The 20,047-nt window shown below is 39.9% G+C and overlaps 1 protein-coding gene across 1 annotated transcript in view; it reads right to left on the bottom strand.

Annotated features, from left to right (window-relative positions):
* The window catches only part of OTOG (otogelin), a 198,821-nt gene that overhangs the window by 39,594 nt on the left and 139,180 nt on the right, over positions 1-20,047 (bottom strand). Inside the window, exons 33-39 of the mRNA XM_019551013.1 lie at positions 11,399-11,516; positions 10,835-10,914; positions 6,684-10,291; positions 5,785-5,953; positions 4,960-5,108; positions 4,053-4,142; positions 2,734-2,917 (exon numbers count right to left, since the gene is read on the bottom strand). Of these exons, the coding sequence (XP_019406558.1) occupies positions 2,734-2,917; positions 4,053-4,142; positions 4,960-5,108; positions 5,785-5,953; positions 6,684-10,291; positions 10,835-10,914; positions 11,399-11,516 (4,398 nt within the window). The remainder of the gene's footprint in view (positions 1-2,733; positions 2,918-4,052; positions 4,143-4,959; positions 5,109-5,784; positions 5,954-6,683; positions 10,292-10,834; positions 10,915-11,398; positions 11,517-20,047) is intronic.

A 20,047-nucleotide genomic window follows, 5' to 3' on the forward strand; every position in this document is an offset into this window, starting at 1 on the left:
CACTGCCGCATGTTGCATGGGGGACTCTGCACAAGCCCTCTGACCCCCTCCCCCAGCCACCCCATGGCTGCCCCACAGCTCAAGCCCTTCCCGCCCCAAACTCACCGTTCCTGCCGGACAGCAGGGATTGCCCCCTGCTGGCAGTAACAGAGAGTTTGGGGGTTATTTTTTTTTTTTTTTCTTGAAGGGTCAGAGCTGGCCCGAGCAGGGCACCCACGGGCGGCCTGGGGGAGCTAGGAGGCTCATGCAGAGCCCCGCACACAGCATGGGGCAGTGGGGATTGCCCCCCCGCCCCATAGCACTCAGTGAGCTGGGGCTTTTTTCCACCCAAAGAGCCAGGAGCTGGGGTGAGCGGGGCAGCCATTGCCAGGCTGGTGGGGATGGGCCTGGGTGATTTGGAGATTTGGCAGCAGCTGAATCTCCAAATCAGATTCAGCCAAATCAATTCGGGACAGTGATTCGAATCACTGAATTGAATCACTGTCCCCTGAATCAGCTGAATTCGAATCCAAAGTGATTTCTAGCCACTTTGCATGGGCCTAATGCGAACAATTTATTTTGGGACAAAAGGGGACAGGGCTTTGCCATTCACTATTTGTTCTGAAGTAACTGCCCATGTCGACAGTCTTACCCCACTGTTGGTTGAAGCTAAACCATTGCAATTTACTCTCTTTTGCTGCAGCTTACTCCAGCTTGGTTCCCACTTGCATGAAAATAAAAGCAGTTAGCATGGAGCAGCTGATACACAGTAAATTCAGGCTCTTTATTTTGCAGTAAGTTGTTGGTATGCCTAAACCCTCTGACTCTGACTTCCCAGATTAGTAAGAGTAGAGGACACAAGTATATTAACTGACTTCCCGTTCTTAAAGTAGCACTGGAAAAGCAGCATTAAGCATAAAATAAGCCTGAAGCTTTTTCCTACCAGCCGTGAGAGTCCACCTCATTGTGACCTCCCAAAATCCATCAACATATGTGAGTGGGAGACTGAAGCAACAAACCTCCCTTTCTTCACCTGTCTCCTTAGAATATTATGAAGCATAAACACTCCTGATTATCCTCAAACCTACTGTGCCTCAAGAGCCAACATTTGTGTATGGAAAGGGAAGGGGCGCTCTGTCTAAATTCTGAGATTGCCAAATACCCTATGGCTTTGATACCATAAAGCACAAATAATGCCCATAGTTTGTCCATGTGGGTAAAGTTGTGAAGTCAGGAGCTACAGGATAGGTGAGCAGTGAAGCTGCTCTGGAATATGTGTACCATATAAATGCCTGATCTGTCTACACTGCAGTATAGTGTTGAGATGCCTGAATCAGTTTTAAGTGAGCTAGCACAGCACAGAGTTCAGTACAAGGCAACTTACCTATCTAAAGCTAAAATTAGCTTGTAAGCAACTCTGCTGCTAAAGCTAGACTGTCACCAATACCCAACCTATTTTGTTTAAAGCTAGCTTGGGTATCCATACAGTGTGCTGCAGATTACAGAATAGCCATACCTGTACGGTAAATCTATCAGCAAAATATGGAGAATTCCTCTGCAGAAAAAAGGCTTGGAGCACTAGCCTAGAAAAAACACATGAATACCTTCTAATGCTGTTAAGAGCCAATGTGATTTGCATACATATTACCGTTTCCAGTGTTCCCTCTGAAAGAGTAATCTGGCTACACAAAAAAAGCTCTCCAGGCTAACTCAGATATGAAATCTATTGAAATGTTTGATTTTAACCTTCTTGATTCTGTTTATTCTAAGCAATTAAAAATATATTAGATGAAGGTTAAAAAAAACTCGGAACAAACAACATAATTAAACATATATTGATACTAACTTCAAACTCTCTTACTCTGTATATAACAGATTACTGTCTGCTGGACTTGAAACTTGCCTAAGCTATCATTGGTATCTGATACCATGCTACACATATTTACCCTTTCTGAAATTGGCAAGACAAGCCCTGTAATGATGAACTTTGTATCCCTGGTTTCAAGCTCTACTTTACAGCAGGTAATAATTCAAGTGTCAGAGAAGAGATTTATATCAATGAATATAATGCTTGCAAGAGCTATAGACCTAACGTCTCATCCAAGGTTACAGCTTCCAGAAAGAATGAAACCATGTGTATAGACCGTACAGACCTAACAGTGATCTTAGCTTAACAGTTTTTAGCCCGTTACTATAAAAAAAATCTCTCTGAAATACTTCTGCAACAAGATCAACTTAAATCGATTCTACAAAGTTAACAGCTATCACTCTCATGAAATTAATACTGACCTTCAGAAAATGAAAATAGCAGATAGCATTACCTTTCAGATGGATACCAAATACTAAACCTACAAATGATCTTATTTAACACTAAGAGTTGCTTAACTCAAGATATATTTCACAATTATGTCCAGGCAATCAATTTGGCTACTACTTTATTGTTCATGCCTGCAAGTCAAATTGCTTTTAAAGCCAGAAGGAAAATATAAAAGCAAATTACTGCACTTCACAGATAGGCATTAACCACCGTTTCAACGATTAGTACAATTAACAAGAGCTTCATATTTATACTACCTTAATCTTTGCAACAAGCTAAACTATTTGGAATACAATCCAGACATCTGTAAGCCTGATTGTGGAAACCATATTATTTATAAGTAGAAGAAACCTCCCTCCCTCAGCCCTTCCCCACACTCTTTAGCCAAGTATTTTAACACACAAATGCCTATATTTCTTACAGTAATCTGTACTTACCACACAGTCCCATAGCTTTTGGATCACTTGTAGTATTTTTTTCTATGATCATCACCCCAGTACTGTGAAACCACTGTATTCTAATATTTGTTGGGGTCTCAATTACATACATGAAGCCAGTATCCTCAATTTTAAAACCATATTTTCTAATGGTAGGCCAGGCATACCTTGAATTCACAGTTATCTAAAATAGATACGTAAGCACACAAAATATAAAAAGACACCTGAGTAATCTGAATGCCTTAACACAGGAAGCTGTTTATTGCAAGTCATCACTGCATAAAACTGCATGCAACTTTTGGAATGAAACTTAAATGGGTTTTGCTATCAGTCTGAAATGTGGATCTGGTTTTCCAAAACACCCTTGAAAGCCTTTTGTAAATGCCCTGACTTTTAAGCCAGGCTTGGGTGAGTTTCAAATGGTGCTTTCAAGTGAAAGCCACCAAAATTCAGTCAACCCTTTGACCAAAAGAAGCTTTCTCTATTTCTTCAAATGTGGACAGTGAGGTAGCTAAAAGGACCAGTGAGTTTGATCCTTTGAGATCCTGAAAAAAAATCAAATAACTTTTTTTTAATTGGACTTCATTTTTTCTTTGTACACTGCTGGCAACAAAAAAGACTGTAGCATGCTACACTGCCAACAGTGCACAAAGAAAAAGAGGTCCAATTAAAAAAAAAGTTAAGCTGTAAGCTGAACTGCAAGTAAAAAAATAACTTTAAAAAACTGGGTTTGCCCTTACGTACGTACACAAGAAAAAAACCTAATTAATCACTGGGGAAATAATCTTCCTTTCACCAGCAAGGATTGTGACTTCCAGTTAAGATTAAAATGGTAAAAGCATTGGGAATTCAAAATGATATAAAGTTATTAAAATGAAAACATGAAAATGAAAAGATTTCTTGGAAATGTTTTCAATATTAAGTACAGAAGTACAGAAAATTATGTGAGAAAATATTTCTAAGTAGAATAAAAAAAATGTTTAAATTCTTACAAGCTTTTCCTAGCAGAAGGATGAATGGAGTTATGAAAACAAAGCAAAAAGTGAGGTATTTCAAAATGGATTGTAAATGGCAAATGTTTTAAAGGGTTCATGAATTAACTAAGAACACTGCCAATGGTTAATGACACTCATTTGCCCTGTGCTTTGATTCAGAAATTGTTCCACCCATTCAAAGGTTATTATTAGATTTAAGGACATGTTTTCTATATTTCAAATATAATGCAATATAATAGTTAAAACCGTAAAAAGTGAGATTAGGGGGAAAGCAACATGCAATGTAAAAAGGAAAAGAAAACAATAAAAATGTAAAATACTTACTTTTCTATTTAAACGATCGACAATAATTAGATTTGACATGTACATTAAATTCAACTTAGCCAGACATAATGAAGTTGAGTTCAAATGACCCTGTAGAAGTAAAATTTGTGATTCATAATTAAGATGTTTATAATCTTTAAATCCTGATTAGTCACTATTTTGAACTCGGGCCAGTTAAAAAAAACCCCCAAAACAAAACACTAGACCAGAAAAAACAGGGGGTTCAGAGAAAAGTTATGGTAAAGGTGACCGAAAAACTGTCATGGGATTAGAAATTGAAAAAAATTGGAACTGTTTACATCAGGGAAGATGCAAATAAGTGGAAACACAAGTGTACCAGAATAATAAATAATATAAAGTAACACATCTGTATTGTAAATGTTCATTCATTTTTCAATTATTTTAAAAACAAGGATGTAGTGTAGGATGGAGTGAGAGTCTGGGAATAGTTTGGGTATTAATACTCACTCTGTCTGATCATGGAGAGAGAGAGAGTATGGAGGGGGGAAGGGGGTAGTATAGCCTCTATTGTTTTTAAGAATTGAAGTTTCCCACAGAAAACATGAATGCACAAAAAAAATTATTCTAAAGTAGTACTTAGCTATCTATGTGTGAGATTCACCCACGTATAATTGTTTTACCACTCGACAGCTTAGTTTCGCCATCTATACAACAAAGATAGTACTGACTTACCTGCAGTATTGCATCAAGACTGATGCTTTTGCAGGCAGAAAAAAAACAAAGCCCTATACTGGCTAAGTGCAAAACACAAATATTAAAAATGTGTTTTATAAGTCATAATAATTAAATACTATTACGTTATATACAAACATATGCAACACACCTATAGTTTTATTCACTGTACTTTATACCATTGGCCAATTTTATAAGCAAGAGAGATGGTTACCTTGTTGGTATTATTTCTGCAGTCAAGGACATGGATACCTATAGTCTCATCTTCAGTTTGGCTAATAATGTAGGATGCCTCCTTAAATAAAGCTAAATGATTCCCATCAAAGGTTACAAAGCTCAGATCAGAAAAATATGTACAACGACCTGATTTTAAAAAAAACAGAGAACTTATTTCAGTGTTTTGGTATGGAACAAAAAGAAAACATGATATAATGTTTCTATGAATTAACCTTATTCATCATAAAAGACACTTTCAGTTACACTTGTCATTGTCATTAATTATAAATTCATAGTAGAGTCAAATTCTGCATGTTTCAGACAGTGTCCCTTGCAGGCATCCAACAGAATTTCTCCTTTGTGGCTATTAGAAGTACAGCCTTGAGAATTTTCTTGGACTCAAAGCTAGAAGATGTAGAAGGTAGAAGTTTGGACTTTGACTGGCTTCTTATCCTGTTGCTGGGGAGCTCTGGTGGAAAGCGATCGTCCTTTTCTGTCCTACTACTAAAGCATTTGTGTTTCAAAAGGCCCAGAGTTCTGGTCTCAATGACAGTAAATCAAGAGACCCTGAGCAGCCTTTTTCACTAGTTTCTTCTTGCACCGGTTCTTTGCTATTAGATATCTCATTTAAATTAATGGAAATTTTACTATTGACCGCAGGGCAAGGGGACTGACCTTCTATCTTGTATTAAACCAAGAATACTCTCTAGAATATTTAGTTTCTATTACTACTCCTTGAAATTCCACCTTTAATGCTTAGCCTACTTATGAGTTAACATTTTATTATATCCAGTTTTGTAAGTACTGAAAAAGTAAAACTTACATGCGCATTCCCATTTAGGGCAGCATTTGTCACCATTAATTTGAACAGCGAATCCTAGAACTCCACAGCCGGGCTGAGTTGCATTGTATGGGCAGTTCAGCGATTTGTTAACCTGGATTAATTGTCCATCCAAGCAAATGTGTTTTATGCACTCATTCTCTGTGATTGCCTAAGGCATATTTAAAAGACACAGGTTACCATTCTTATCAAATTCATATCAGGATATTGCAGCACATCTACTGATAGAACAGGTGAGCCGGATTTTCTGAAATGCCAAACACTCACAAGCCCCAACAAAAGTTAAGGGAACCTGGAGGTGTTCAGAACCCTTCAACATCAGACTGCTACTGAAGCTGGTCTGCTCAGATTTAAATTACAGAGCAGTACTATTGATTTTTAGATGCTAAATTCAACAGAAACCCAGAAGAAAAAGCATTCAAGAGCATAAGTAAGGAGGAGGCAAGGATCACAGGGGAGGCAAAGGCAGCTAAGCAATCTTAATGATGACTATGGGACAGAAAACAATGTGCCAACACATACCAGACTACAGCTGAAAAAGTCACCTCTACAGAATAAACATGAAATGGCATTATGAAGCCAAAAAAATATTTTCTGCAAAAGCACCACATAGAAGCTGAGGCTTCAGGCAATGATCTACTGCAGTAGTTACAATATCCACTAACTACACTGGAGTTCCTCAAGATTTACATATATATAATTGAGATAAGAATATAGTCTCATATTTTTGAGGCAGATATTTTTAATACCAAATTCAGAAATATATGGCCCATAAACAGAAATTCCAGCAGTGGTGGCATTATAACTCCGTTGTACATAAATCTACATTTCTGTCTTCTTTACAGATGAGCAAAGAGATAGCCATTAATAATACTACTCACTACACAAGTTTGGAGTGTTGATGTTTCTCCAGCTGGCATGAAAACTGATGCTGTGACGTCTGGGATAGCTTCACCCCTTGTTAATCCATGAGAATACTCTGTAGACGACTCATAAAGTGGTTTGGTAGACAAATAGGAAAATGCGGGAACTGATGCAACCACGGTAACGTTTGGATGGCCTGAGGTCATTAACAATGAACTCTCTGAGCGTGTATGTCCCTCAGTAATAGATGGTGTTCCAAGTCTGGGAGCTAGAGTAGTGTTGCCTGATAATTCAGCTACAGAAGATATAGTCTTTTGCTCAGATGATGAATACATGGTGGACAAAATTGATACACCTATTTTAAAAGGCACAGCAGTTACATTTGTGGAAAGTGGAGAATAATATGTCTGTACTGTTTTTGAGGTAGGGGTGACAAAACCACTAATGCCTGGAGTCTGAAGAGAATGTGGTTTTGTGACCAATTCTGGCCCTAGAGATTCTGGTGTTTTGGAGAAGATGCCTTTCTTTGTTTCTGAAACAAACAAATAAGTGGGTTCCAATGAGGTTGCAATTGGTTCTCTTGTCGCTGCTGTTTTTTCTGAAGCAGCTGATACAATAGTGATATTCTGTGTTGTCATATTGCTTATTACTGACCGTGCTGAAGCAGCAGTTGTAGTTAAAGAAACAGCAGTAGCTGGCAACACTTTACTTGCTGGGAATGTAGAACTGTAAGTGGTAGTTGAAAGTGGCACTTGCTTTGACAAAACTGCAATCTTCTCTGTAGCACTTTTACTTGTTGCTGTGGGTGCTGATGGTGAGACTCTAGGTGTTAAAAAGGTATCTGTTAATGACTCCCTCTGGATTGTGAAGGATGTTCGCGATGTGGCTGATGGGAACACTGATGGAGAGGTTGATTCTGATTCAGGAAACAAGACAACGGAGGTTCTAGATGTTTGACGAGAATCTAATGCTTCGGTAATTGCCTGCTTTATAGAGTCTAAGACAGTGCCTGTCTTTTCTGTGGATAACGAATGAAATACTTCTTTTTCCACAGTAGTTAATGGTGGTAAAGTTGATATAGGTTTTGGTGAGGAGGAGAGAGGTCTTGTGCTGAAAGTCAAGTCAGTGGTTTTTCTGGTTGAGGCTGGAAGTGTTGTCTGCAAAACTAAGGAAGTGCTTGGTATGTATGTCAGTGTAACTGCATCAGTTAAGTATGATACTTTTTCAGTCCTCAGAAGAACTTTTGCAGGTATTATTGTGGTAGGTGATAAGCTTGAAAGAACCCCTTCTGGTTGAGTACTTGTGGTCATTAAAGTTTCTGTTGGAGGCTGGTAAACTGTGGTACTTGATTTGCTTGTCAAAGGGGGCCTGGAAGTTGCAAGAACATGTTCTACTGAGATTTTACTAGTAAAATGTGGAATAGCAGACTCCTTTCTGGTTTGCTCAGAAACCATCTTTACTGAAGAAGTTTGGGCAAAGGAAGAACCTACTGTAGTGAAAGAAGAATAATCTTTGATTAATGATGTTTGAGCTGTAGGTGTTTGTGTTAATTCATATGGGGAAACTGATTTTTCTTCCAGATACTGAGTGCTGGAGAATGTATGAAAGAGCTTTAGGGAAGGATATGTAACAGAGGTGGACAGAGTCGGCCCCTCTTTGACTGCTGTCACTTTTGGGGGAGTTACTGTTCTGCTGCTGAATTCAGAGTATGGTGGCAATGTGACATATGTAATATTTAAAGTGGTATTTGCTAGCATTTCTTTGGGTGATGCAGTTGTCTGTGAGCTTAGTTGTTCAGCTGTAATGGATAGGGTTGAGGCAGTCAGTAAAGAGGGTGTCTCTTTTTCTGTTGAAAAAGTAGATTTGATCATTGAGCTCCTTGGATATAAAGTGAAAATAGTTTCAGATGATGTATGTGTAGGACTGGTAGCCCTCGTTGATGCCTCTGTTTGGCGTGTTGATAGTGGAAGAAGGATCATGGTTAAAGATGTTGGGGAGCTTGGTGATGAAGCAAATGTAGATGGCTTTCTTGTGTATATACTAGTAACTTCTTCTGTTTGCGGTATCTCAGGAGATGTTGTCACTCTTTTGGTTACAGCCTCACTGATAATAATATGTGGAGATCTAGTGAGGGGCATTGTTTGCGTTGAGTCCATTTTTATAGTTACCCATGGAACTGTAGTGTCCAAGTCCAGGGAGTCTTGTGCTAAAGCAGACGTTTTAATTTCTGATGTTGTCATACTAACAGAAGATGGGAAAATACTTGTCTTTGTTGTACTTTTAAACACAGGTGATATATATTCAGTAGTTGTCACGTTTAGCCCTGTGGATGCTGGATATTCAGTAGTCGATACCGTTTGTAAAGTTTCTTTTGATTCTGTTAAACCTGGAGAAGCAGCAGTTGAAACTGACAGTGAAGGTCTTTCTGCAGAAGGAATTTCTGTAACTGCAGTTGACCTGGAGTAGAGGGAATATGGAGAAAAATATGAACTCGAAGGATGCTTCACACTTGATGTTGTTTGGGGCACTTCTTTTTTACCAGTTGTAAATGGCAAACTAGTTACTGCTGATGGCAGTTCTTTAGTTTGTACAGCTGTTGTCTTTGCACTTTGAGTGGTGGCAAAGTCGGTTCCTGCAATATCAGTCAAGCTTTGAACCATGTATGGGGGATGTTCAGTATCTGCCACTGTTACCAGCTGTGTCAATGATGGAAAAAATGTGGCTTCTATTTCTTCCTTAGTTGAAATGGATGTTGCCTTTGTTGTTTCCAAAGACACTGGTTTCATGCTCAGCTTTAGTGTAGTGACCAGAGGAGAAAATGTTGTTTCAGAGATATTAGCTACTGTGGGAATGTGCTGCTCTATGCTCAGTTTTTCTGCTTCTGAAGTTCTTGTTTGATTTTCTATTGGTGAGTAAGATGGTAACAAAGAGTATTGGGTCAAATATGTAGTTTTCTTTGTTGCTGAAACAAAAGGAGTGGCTGTAATTGCTGAAGTTTTTTCTGGTTTTAATTTAGTTTCTCCTACAGGAAGTATCCTTGTGCCTATTCCTGATGTTTCTGCTACTGTTATAGTTTTGACTGGAGTTTTTGATACTGTTCTTATTGATGATGTCTCAGCAAGTATAAACGTAGGCATTGGCTTGCTCCTAGTAACTGCATGTGTTGTACTTGCAGTCAGAGCTGCTGTAGCATCCAATACTTTTTCAGAAATACTACTGGGTACTTGAATACCTGAAGAGATTCCTGTAGTGGCAGTAGTTGTCAAGGGGAAAACATCAGCTGCAGAAGGGAAGCTTATATTAGCTTTTTGTGATACAGAAACTGCCATACTAGTAGTTTTGCCAGAAGTAGTTCCAGTTGAATGTGGTGCTGAAACATTTGATGTTACAGATGTGGTTAAAACTGTGATTTTGGATGCAGAAACAGTTGGAAATGTAGCTTTTTCTATAGTTGCACTGAGTTGCCACTTTGAGGCACGTGTTGTGTTTGTGTCTTTTAATTCAGGTACAAGAGTGGAAATTACTTCTTTACTAGTTCCTGCTGCACCTGAGATGTTGAATGCACTAGATGTTATATGTGGAAGTACGGATGGTGAAGGCTGAATATCGACTGCAGGCTCAATGCCTAAAATCAGACAGAAACAGAAGTTAGTTTGCAGTTTGCTATGCTGGACTCATAACATTATTAAAGTTATAAGGGATCCCTATTAACTTATCTAGTTCACATCCTTTTTTTCCATTCCTTTAGGGTCCTAACATGCTTAGACCATCAAAAAAAGTTGGATAAGATATTTGCTTTATATTTAATGCTACTGAAACTTTTATACAACAAGAACCTCTTAGTTTTAATTTTTCCTTTAATTTTGTAAGTTTTAGGAATGCCTGTTTTAACCATAAAGGATGTTAAATAACAACTGAAGATTTACAAACGTGGGCATTTAATATTATGCACATAACACTATTTTGCCACTTAAGTGGACTTATTTTTAATGTTAGATTGATATATTGGAGGGCTTAGCACTTCTCAGAAGTCAGCTTGATTATCTGGGTGCCTACTTGTGGACTTACTTGTCTACATTTAAATGGTCATCTGAAAACATTGACTGTAGTAATCCCTAAGAAAACTAAATATTAAATGAAATGTAATAAACTGATTTCTTAAACATACAGTCTTCGAAATACACGCATCTTTGAGTGACTTCATCCAGTAACATATGGAGAGGACAGGTTGGGACACATCCTTCCACTCTAAAATAAAAATAGTCAGTATTAACTATGCAAGTAGTAGCTTTCTGAATAAATATGCTCACTACATTTCAACAACCACTCCTAACCCTGTTAAAAACTTACCTTATATTTAGAAAAAGAAAAAGCAGGGACAGACAAGTTACTACGTAGAATGAAAAAAAAGCAGAATAAAGGTAGAGTTTGTTTTACATCAACTGACAGTAATATTTCTTTGATTACATCTAACTTAAGGTGATCTTCATCTGAAATGTTGCAATAATACCAATAAATTTCAGTCTTTGGCAATGGACACCTGATAACTGTCTTCCAAGGACACTACTTTGATCTATCTGCTACAATGGCTATTAGCGTGCTATTCTCCTCCAATGATTCCCTGATAAAATTGGATAGACTTAGTGAACTAAACTATGTTCAGTGCCACATACACTGGCTCTGCTATTTGTAGAACTATATGCTTTTATTAAATGAAAATAAAGCTACTTACTTTGGTACAACCTGACAGTTCTCTCCCAAAGGGTCTCTACATGTTTTGAAGCATGGGCTTGTACAGGCATCATAACGCCACTCACATGTTGAATGGGATAGAAATTGAAATTTGACATCTGGAAAAGTATGTGAGATTTATTATATACACACACATTACGGAGAGACATACATATACACATACACACACATTTATAGATCAGTAGTTTTCAACCTGTGGTCCACAGACCCTGGAGGTCTGAATACTATGTTTAAGGGGTCTGCAAAAAATAACTATGATCAATCAAATGTATGTGAATACCCACACCTACAATTCAAAGGGGTCCGCACCTCCATTAGAAACATTTTAGGGGCCCACAATTGAAAAAAGGTAGAAAACTACTGATATACATCTCAGATAGATGATTATGTACATAGAAACAAGCACTTCTTAGCAGGCATGACAACAAGTGTCTTTCCCGTGCTAGTACCTTTGCAATTTCCCCTGGAATTACAACAGAGTAGATCTTTAAAACTGTCATTCTCCAGAACGGCAATGAACATTTTAAAAGTCTATCCACTTCGTTTTTACAAAAGTGGGTGCAATCAAAAGTATGACAATGAATTTTACTTGATTCAAGATATCTTTTCTTGGTATGTATTATAATTATTTGGAGACTGACACTGAAGCAACAATAAAGAAATTATGCAGAAGTATTTTTAAAACGCTCATCATAAAAAGTGGATAAATTATATATTATATAATATTTCTAGTAATTCTTGCTTAGCCATCATGGATTTTCTGTGAAAACACAACATGAAATCAATGTGAGTAACACCTATTCAATAATATAATTACTATTACAGAATTTACAGAACTATTTATTTTATTTACTGTAGAAATTTACAATGGTAATGATTTTTTTGAGTCAGAAAGTAGTTTATTTGGCAAGCAGAATCAGCTGATTCAAGGAAGATATCACTTGTTATAATAACAAAGTAATCAGAAGTTACTGAATTTAAGAAATTTGGAAACCAATTCACTCTTAATAGTTGACTTTTTAAAAGGTGGGAAAAGATTAACCTTTAAAAAGGGGAATATAATACTTCAACAGAAAACAGTTTTGAATCTTGAATTATAGATACCCTTTAATGTCAGACACAACTGGAAGTATGCAGTGAAGCACAGATTTCTCTTATTCATCACAAGCAAGCATGCTCCAAGATTTACGAAAATACAGTGTTCCAAAACAGGATGTCACATAAAACCTTTGCCTGTCACTTAAAAATGGTATCCTCTCATAGAGGAAGTATAAAAAGAAAAATATATAAAGAACTCAGATCCCAGATGAGTGTAAATTAGGAAGGGCAAAAATTGGGGTGAAGGTATGTGCACATACAAAGATAGCTTAAAGCTCTCCATTGTGCTGCTCTGATCCTAGTATATTTGAATGCAGCCCCCTCTACATGTTACAGGGATTGTGCAAGTACCTTAAGACCAGCTACACATGCAAAGTAGCTATTACACAATAAAAGCTCTAACCAGCTATAAAGTTAGACCTTGAAAATCAGTACTAACTTTACAGCTGGCTGCTACTGAACTTAAATTTGCAAAGTAGCAGGGTTTCTCCTGCTGCTGGGAGCCCTGTCAGCTGATAGGACTCTCAGCCACAGGGGTGCACCATGCCCAGAATGAACCCCCTGGCCCTGGGGGATCATGGCAGCAGCGATCTCCAAGGCTCAGAAGTGTGCAAGACCCCCCAGCCCAAATGTTCAGATGGGACTGAGTCCCACACCGGACAGCGTTCTCAGTGGTTGCACCACATAGGGGCATCATCCTTACATTATTGCAATCCTTCCTAAAATTATTAATTTGGCCATAAGGGCATATTATGCCAGCAGAGCAACCTGGAATAGAGCAGCTGTACTGCATAGAAGTTTATGTTAGTAAATAACAGGACAATATTTAATACTTGGAAATATTGTTCAACTCCTGGTTACCATTTTAAATGATGCCTAGCATTCCTGCCCTAGCAAAGTTCCCTTGATCTTTGCTTGACTGAAGAATAAGGGATAAGTGTCTTTCATTTACTGCTGTTTTACACCTGTTCAGAAACATGTAATTCTTTCCCAAAAGAATCAGTTTCTTTAGAAACAATTCAGAAATTGTTTCTTCTAGCAGCCTAGGGGCATCTGCATTGATGGTTAGGTATGTGGGGTTTTTGGTTGTAGCTGTGTTGGTCTAAGGACATAGGCAGGCAAGGTCTTTTTGGCAGATGTGATATTTTTTTATTAGACAAACTCAGTAGTTGGAACAAAGTTCTTTGCCAGCTTTTGGGCATGAGCACCACTTTTTCAGGCATAGGGAGACGGCATAAATAAATACAGGGAGTTTCTGCCTGAAGAAGTGTACTTGTGCCCAAAAGCTTGCAAATAACTTTGTTCCAACTACTGAGTTGGTCTAATAAAAGATATCACATCTGCCCAAACAACCTTGCCTGCCTATAGTTACATATTATACTAGTATAAGTGACTTGCCTTGCAAACCATTTCTTCTCCAAGTTAAAGGAGTAAGAGCTAACTCCATAGTGGGTGACAATCAAAAGAAGCTGAAAGACTACAATATGCTGTTTTACTGATAATAACGTTACATTCCTATTGTTAAGACCAAAATACATTAGATGGTCCACCCTGCAAAGAGCCTCCACATGGCCTCTGACAACTTCCAAAATGGTTCTCTTCACAAGAATTGTGTGCAAGCAACCTTCACTTACTCAAATACTAGAGTTTGGTCTTCTGCAAACAAAATTAGATAAAAATAAACAGAATGAGGCCACTAGATGTTAAGCAGATGCTAAGCAGCTCCATATCCTGGTAACTCCAGAGTTGCACAAGTATTTAACACTTTTGAAAATCAAGCCCAAAGTTCTTTAAAAGCATGCATTTCAAATCACTTTTTTCCATGTAGTATATCCAAGAAAGAAGCTTCACAAGTGTGATTCCTTTCCTGTATGTAACACATCCTGATCCCACGTGCAGCTAGGTGCCCCTTTAAGAGAGACTCCCAGGGTGTTCTTACACTTTCAGGGATGCCATTCATCCCCAAGCTGGCTTCTGCTTGACCACTGAGAACAGACTGAGATGCTCCAGAAGTCACTTCCCTTACCAATGGTGCCTTACCTAGGTCTTGCCAGCTCACATCCTTGTCCACTCAGTCTCAGAAAATTGTTATCCCCCTTTCTGCAGAAGATGCCAGCATGACTGGTTAATGCTCTGAGATCAGTTATTATTGACGGTAATTCTCCTGTCAGCCTACTTAACTTAGACCCCTAGCTGAGGGCCTAAAGTTCATGGGTCAGATCTGACCTGCCACACCAGTGGATCCAGTCCATGGCTGCATTCTGCATGGGGCCAAGCCCTGCCCACTCATGTCAGAACAGTCTGCCTGGGCTCCCATTAGTGCCAATGGCCCAGCTCCAGCCAGCATGTGCAGCTTCTGGCAGGGCTGTTCCCAGTGTGGCTACAGCCAAGCATTGCTCTGCTTCCCCCACCTCCAGTAGTGGTACTACTTCTGATCTTGCCCCTGCCATACCACACTACTCTGGGCTGAAGCTGCCTGCTTGCCCACCAACCAGAAGCATCATGTAGCAACATGGCAGGGACAGAAAGAGCCACCACTAGAGGTAGGGGGAGCAGGACAGCATCTGGCCAGGCTGAGCTGGGCTACAGGCTCCCACGGGAGCAGGTGGAGCTCAGTCCCATGTGGGGCACTGCAGGGGCAGCGTGGACTGCACTGCCCAGGTGAGTACTGCTGCACATGCTCCCCACCCCACACTTCACCTCTACCTGCACCAGGCTGTCAGGATGTAGTTCTCAGGCAGCCCTCCTCCACACACACACACACACACACACACCCCTTCATCCCTCACGCCCCCCAGAGCTGTCACTCAACCTGGCTCCATGATCCCAGGCTTGCCTGCCCCTCTTGCTCTTGACCACTGCTCCCCCCACCTGCCTGCAGCCTCATAGGGAGTTTTCGTGAGCTGTTCTATGATATAAGTTATCATATATCTTACCCTTTTGTACAATCATTGTAAAATTGTTAGTGTCCCATCACCTCTGCCATGATAAGGCACTATTATAACAGCTCAAGAACACTACTCTATGGCCACTGCTGACATTGGTTGATTAGGTAAAAAAGCTGTTACAGTCTTTCTTGTCCATTGAGTAAGATAATTTATCCTGTTGTCACTGTGAAACATAACACCAAAATATTGGATATCTTTTCACAATACTGCACAAAGGTAAGAGGAAACATTGGACCTGTGTGAATGATTCAGCACTAGATAAATTTTCAAATAATCAATAAAATAATGGCGGGGGCATGAATGCTGCATGCCCCTGTTGGCTGGAGGGGCATGGCAAGCTCCCACAGGTGGCAGCAGCACCATCGACGGCAGAGGAGGAGGGGGTGGCAAGCTCCGGCAGCAGCTAGCAGTGATCGCAGACTGCCCGCAGATGCTGCTGGTGGTGTTGGTGGCGAGGGGGGTGTGTGGCTAGCAGCAACTGCCTGCAAGCACCGCTGACAATGTCAGCAGCGGGTGCACTGCCATGCTCAAGGAGTGTACGTGCACCTGTGTGCATCCCTTCTATGTCACCAATGGGTATGGGAGAGATATGGGAAGGCAAGACAATATGCAACTGCAGCATAGGACTAGCCCGCAACACTGCACCCCAATAGAAATGTGAAGGCTTTGCTAAACAGATCCCCGCCCAGCTTTATCCCCCTGAAAATCTTAACTATTTATTCAACAATAAAAAGTTCCAGAAATAAAGTCACAAGGTTTTTTATGATAAATAGCCCTATTATGACACAATGTAGGATATTTCTTCAGCCTGACACGCTGTATTGACCACGTGTACCATTTCCAAACACTACGTTATACAGCATCTTTCACCTTTAGGGGTGCTTTTAGACTTGTATAACTGCTTTGTTCCTTTACATATATAGAGAGGGGATTAGTTGTTAGATTTTAAAGGGTTGCATACTTTTTCCTACATGGAAAATGTGGAGTTGTGCACATGAGGGTATGGCATGTGAAAATAACTTTCTGCATCGCATTTTTTAACAGGACCTAGTAAAATAAAGGTGCGCACTTGTAAGCTCCATTCTCTACTTCTCCAGAAACATGGGTGGGCAGTGGGTGAAATTATGAATGTTGCTGACTAACACATTTCCAAAGACAAATTTGTGGCCACTGCAAACCTTCCTTTCCAGCTAGGGAATATGAATAAGGAATAGTTATAGTTATGACAGTTGTCTCCTGGAAGAAAACAGAACTAGCCCCAAAAAACCATAACTGACTTAGACAAAATGGCATTAAAAAGGTAGGAAAACTTGTAACTTCACACTACTTTTATATCCTGTATATGATTCTTGCCATTACCTATCCTGTGTGTTAATCTGCATTTCCTGTTCAGTCAGTTTCTAGTTATAATATTGTTCCAGCCAATTTGTAGGTTAAACAACAAAAGGTATTTGGAAGATCTCATCTCTTAAAATTTATTAGTGCATTTCCAAATACTCCAATAAATTCTCTATCAGGCTTTTCCTCGGAGCAGTTCACACTGCAACATGGGGAGTGTCGTATTTTCTTGCCAGGTATGTTGCATTCTATTTGCTCAAGGGTTTTTTTGATAATTGAGTTGCATTATGCATTTTTAAAAGTAAGATATCATCTTAATTCTGTGTCTTCTAACTGATGGCCAGAATGAAAAGCAGACTTAAGCAATTGGTGTTGTGACTCCTCAAAGGGAGACACAAAGTATACTCAACTATCAGTGACTGTAATGGGAACTTAGTACATTATATGAGATGCTCTGCAGCATCTATCAAGACTGAAGCACACTGACAACCTAACCTTCCACTACTATGGCATCATTAATATTATTGCTCTTGTTTCATAGAGTGTCTGGAGGCCTCCAACCAACTCAGGGATTCATTGTGGTAAGCTCTGTTCAAGCACACGAGTAAAGTACATAAGGATTAAAGAACATCAGCAGGAAAAAAAAAGATTACCAAAGGCATTTAAACATTCATCTTGGTGATCTGGTGCAGATGCTTCTCTCACTCTCCACTATCAGTTACAGAAATTAACTTCCATGGTAAACCTAGTGACAATTCAAATTGTTACTACATCTGCTGCTCCTCCATGACAGAAAATGTAATTTCTTTTCTGATATTAACAATTTTACCAGTGTTGTGATCCAAAGTTTCTGGGCTGCCATAGGATGCTAATCAGCCATTTCCACTCCATGCTCCCCATTACTGCAATGCTTATGTTCTTGCCCCAGCATACAGAAATACCAGTTTACTGGGCTTGGGGCAACAGTGCAGTTCACTCAAAACAATGGAATAATGAGTTTACAGACAATGACTCAAGCCTCTTATATCAGGCATGTTTCTCTATAATGGATTTGTCATGGTATTTGAAAGGAACCATATGTCTTCTGATGAAGTCTACCAGAATTTGTCTTCCAGCTAGTGACAGCAAATCCTTAACAGAATAATAGGCTATGCTCTGGATGACAGTCATTCTAGTTTACATATCAAACAAGCCCACATTTTCTCTATCTAAACTAAATACATGAGTACTTCAATTACAGCTGATGAACATATTATTACAAAAAGTTCTTATGTAAATATGGGTATATATTTTTTGGAAAAAGGGAATAGTAAAGAAAATGCTCTCTCAAACCCATATTTTGTTTTGTCAGCTAGTTTGACACTGGAGAAATACTTTGCTCTCTATAATTTAAGTGTTATTTCTTCCTGACTTTGGACATTAATTCCTCCAGTTGTATGATAATATTATCTCTTATGAAGCATTAGGCTAGGATCCAAGTATTCTTAAGTTCTATGTATTGATGGGCATTTATACATGTACCTTTGTCTGCCCAATGGGCCAGAAATCCAGCATGTTAGAGTAGACTCGATTAATCAAGTCTGTGGAACATGCGAACAGACATGCCCAGTGCTGCATCGCATGCATTTGTATAAATGGCAAAATGCGCATCAGCACTAAGAAAATGCCTTTGATGTGTTTTAGTTCAAAAGTGTACCATTGCCATTTTCTTAGCACTGACATGCATTTTGTCATTTATACAAATGAATGCTTTTAAAAGTGCCCAGCGCTGTCACACGCATGGGTACAAATACGTGCTCTCTAGCAGCCTTAGAGCACAAGCCCAGTTCAGGCCTTGGGACATGTCCCTGACACTTGGGTGTTGGGTTGCATTCAACCCCAGGGGAGGCCCCGACACTCTTCTGCCATGACTTGATCTTCCGTTCAGTAGTGGGACTTTACCAGGCGCTGCCCCTTGCAGGTGTTCTTGGGGCTCCGCCTCCCCTACACCACAGCCATACACTAACCTTCGGGATGATCAGGTGATGGGTCACCAGCCTGTCTCTTTGATGTTCACTCCTGCTCTTGCCCCCTTTGTGCCCAACCCTCGGTGTTTTTCTCTGCCCTGGGTGTATACGGGTGTGGGACCGGTCTCGTTCCAACTCCTGCTTGGGCCTTATCTTCAGGTTGTCTCATTCAATGGGGCTGCCTCTGCACCTCTTCTTGACCCTGTAGGTTGACTGGGGATGCCTTCCTCAGTTCAGGCTCTGGGTGTCCTTTAGGGTATTAACGTAAAACACAAGAACAGAGAAAGAAAAGGAACAGCAGGGGTCTGGGCTTCAGCCTGCCCCACTCAGAGCTCCGGCATCTGTGATCATCAGGATCCCTCGACACCGTCTTCCTTGGCCCAGCTGCCCTGCCAAGCTGGGCGTTTATCCTTCAGGGGAACTGGGACCCATCTGGTGAGTCCCCATCCGGTCCCCTGCTGATCTGTTGCCTCTGCAACCCAGTAGCCCAGGGAGCAGCTTTGCCTCCAGTCCCAGGCTTAGCTGCTGCCCCCATCGTTTCCCCGCCACCAGCTTTTAAATCCACTGTGTTGGTTTTTGATGATGTCATCTGCCAGCGCCACTCCCAGCCGCAAATAAAAGCAGCTGATGAACCATGCCAGCAGCTCCTCTCAGCATGGTGTGGCTTTTCCTGTCAAAGGTAAGTAACCCCCTCCTTAGGGCTTTTGGTTTTCTTTTTCTGGGAGCTCACCCCAGCCTCGGGTCCCACCATGAGAGGGGTCCCCAGGACCTCCGTTTGTGTCCCCATGAGACAGGGTGGTTAGATGATTACAGGCAGGCTTTTCCAATGTTCAATTATTTTGGTTATTCAGCTTATGATAAATAGAGCCTACTCTAATTTCATACTGAAAAAATGACATTCCTGTTAGCGTCAATCAGAGTACAGGCTACCTATGACTTATTAAAAAAACAAAACAAAACAAAAAAACAAACAAAAAAACACAGATGTTGGGTATTCAGCACAGATTACTCGGACAGTAAAATGCGTGCACGCGCACACACACAGTGGCCACTTAAAAATGTGCACCATGTTTTCTGTGTCTTTTTTCATTGGAAAGAGGAACAATATAATATACTTCACTTATTTTTCTCACTGGGGTATTGAGAGAATTAGTATGTTGGTGTACTTATCTCCTGACCAGTCAGGAAGAAACAGATCCAACTGAAAAGTAAAAAATAAACCTGAATCCAAATCTCAGT

This window comes from Crocodylus porosus, unplaced genomic scaffold, assembly GCF_001723895.1.
Source record: "Crocodylus porosus isolate Cpor-Errol unplaced genomic scaffold, CroPor_comp1, whole genome shotgun sequence".
In the NCBI taxonomy this organism is placed as follows: Eukaryota; Metazoa; Chordata; order Crocodylia; family Crocodylidae; genus Crocodylus; species Crocodylus porosus.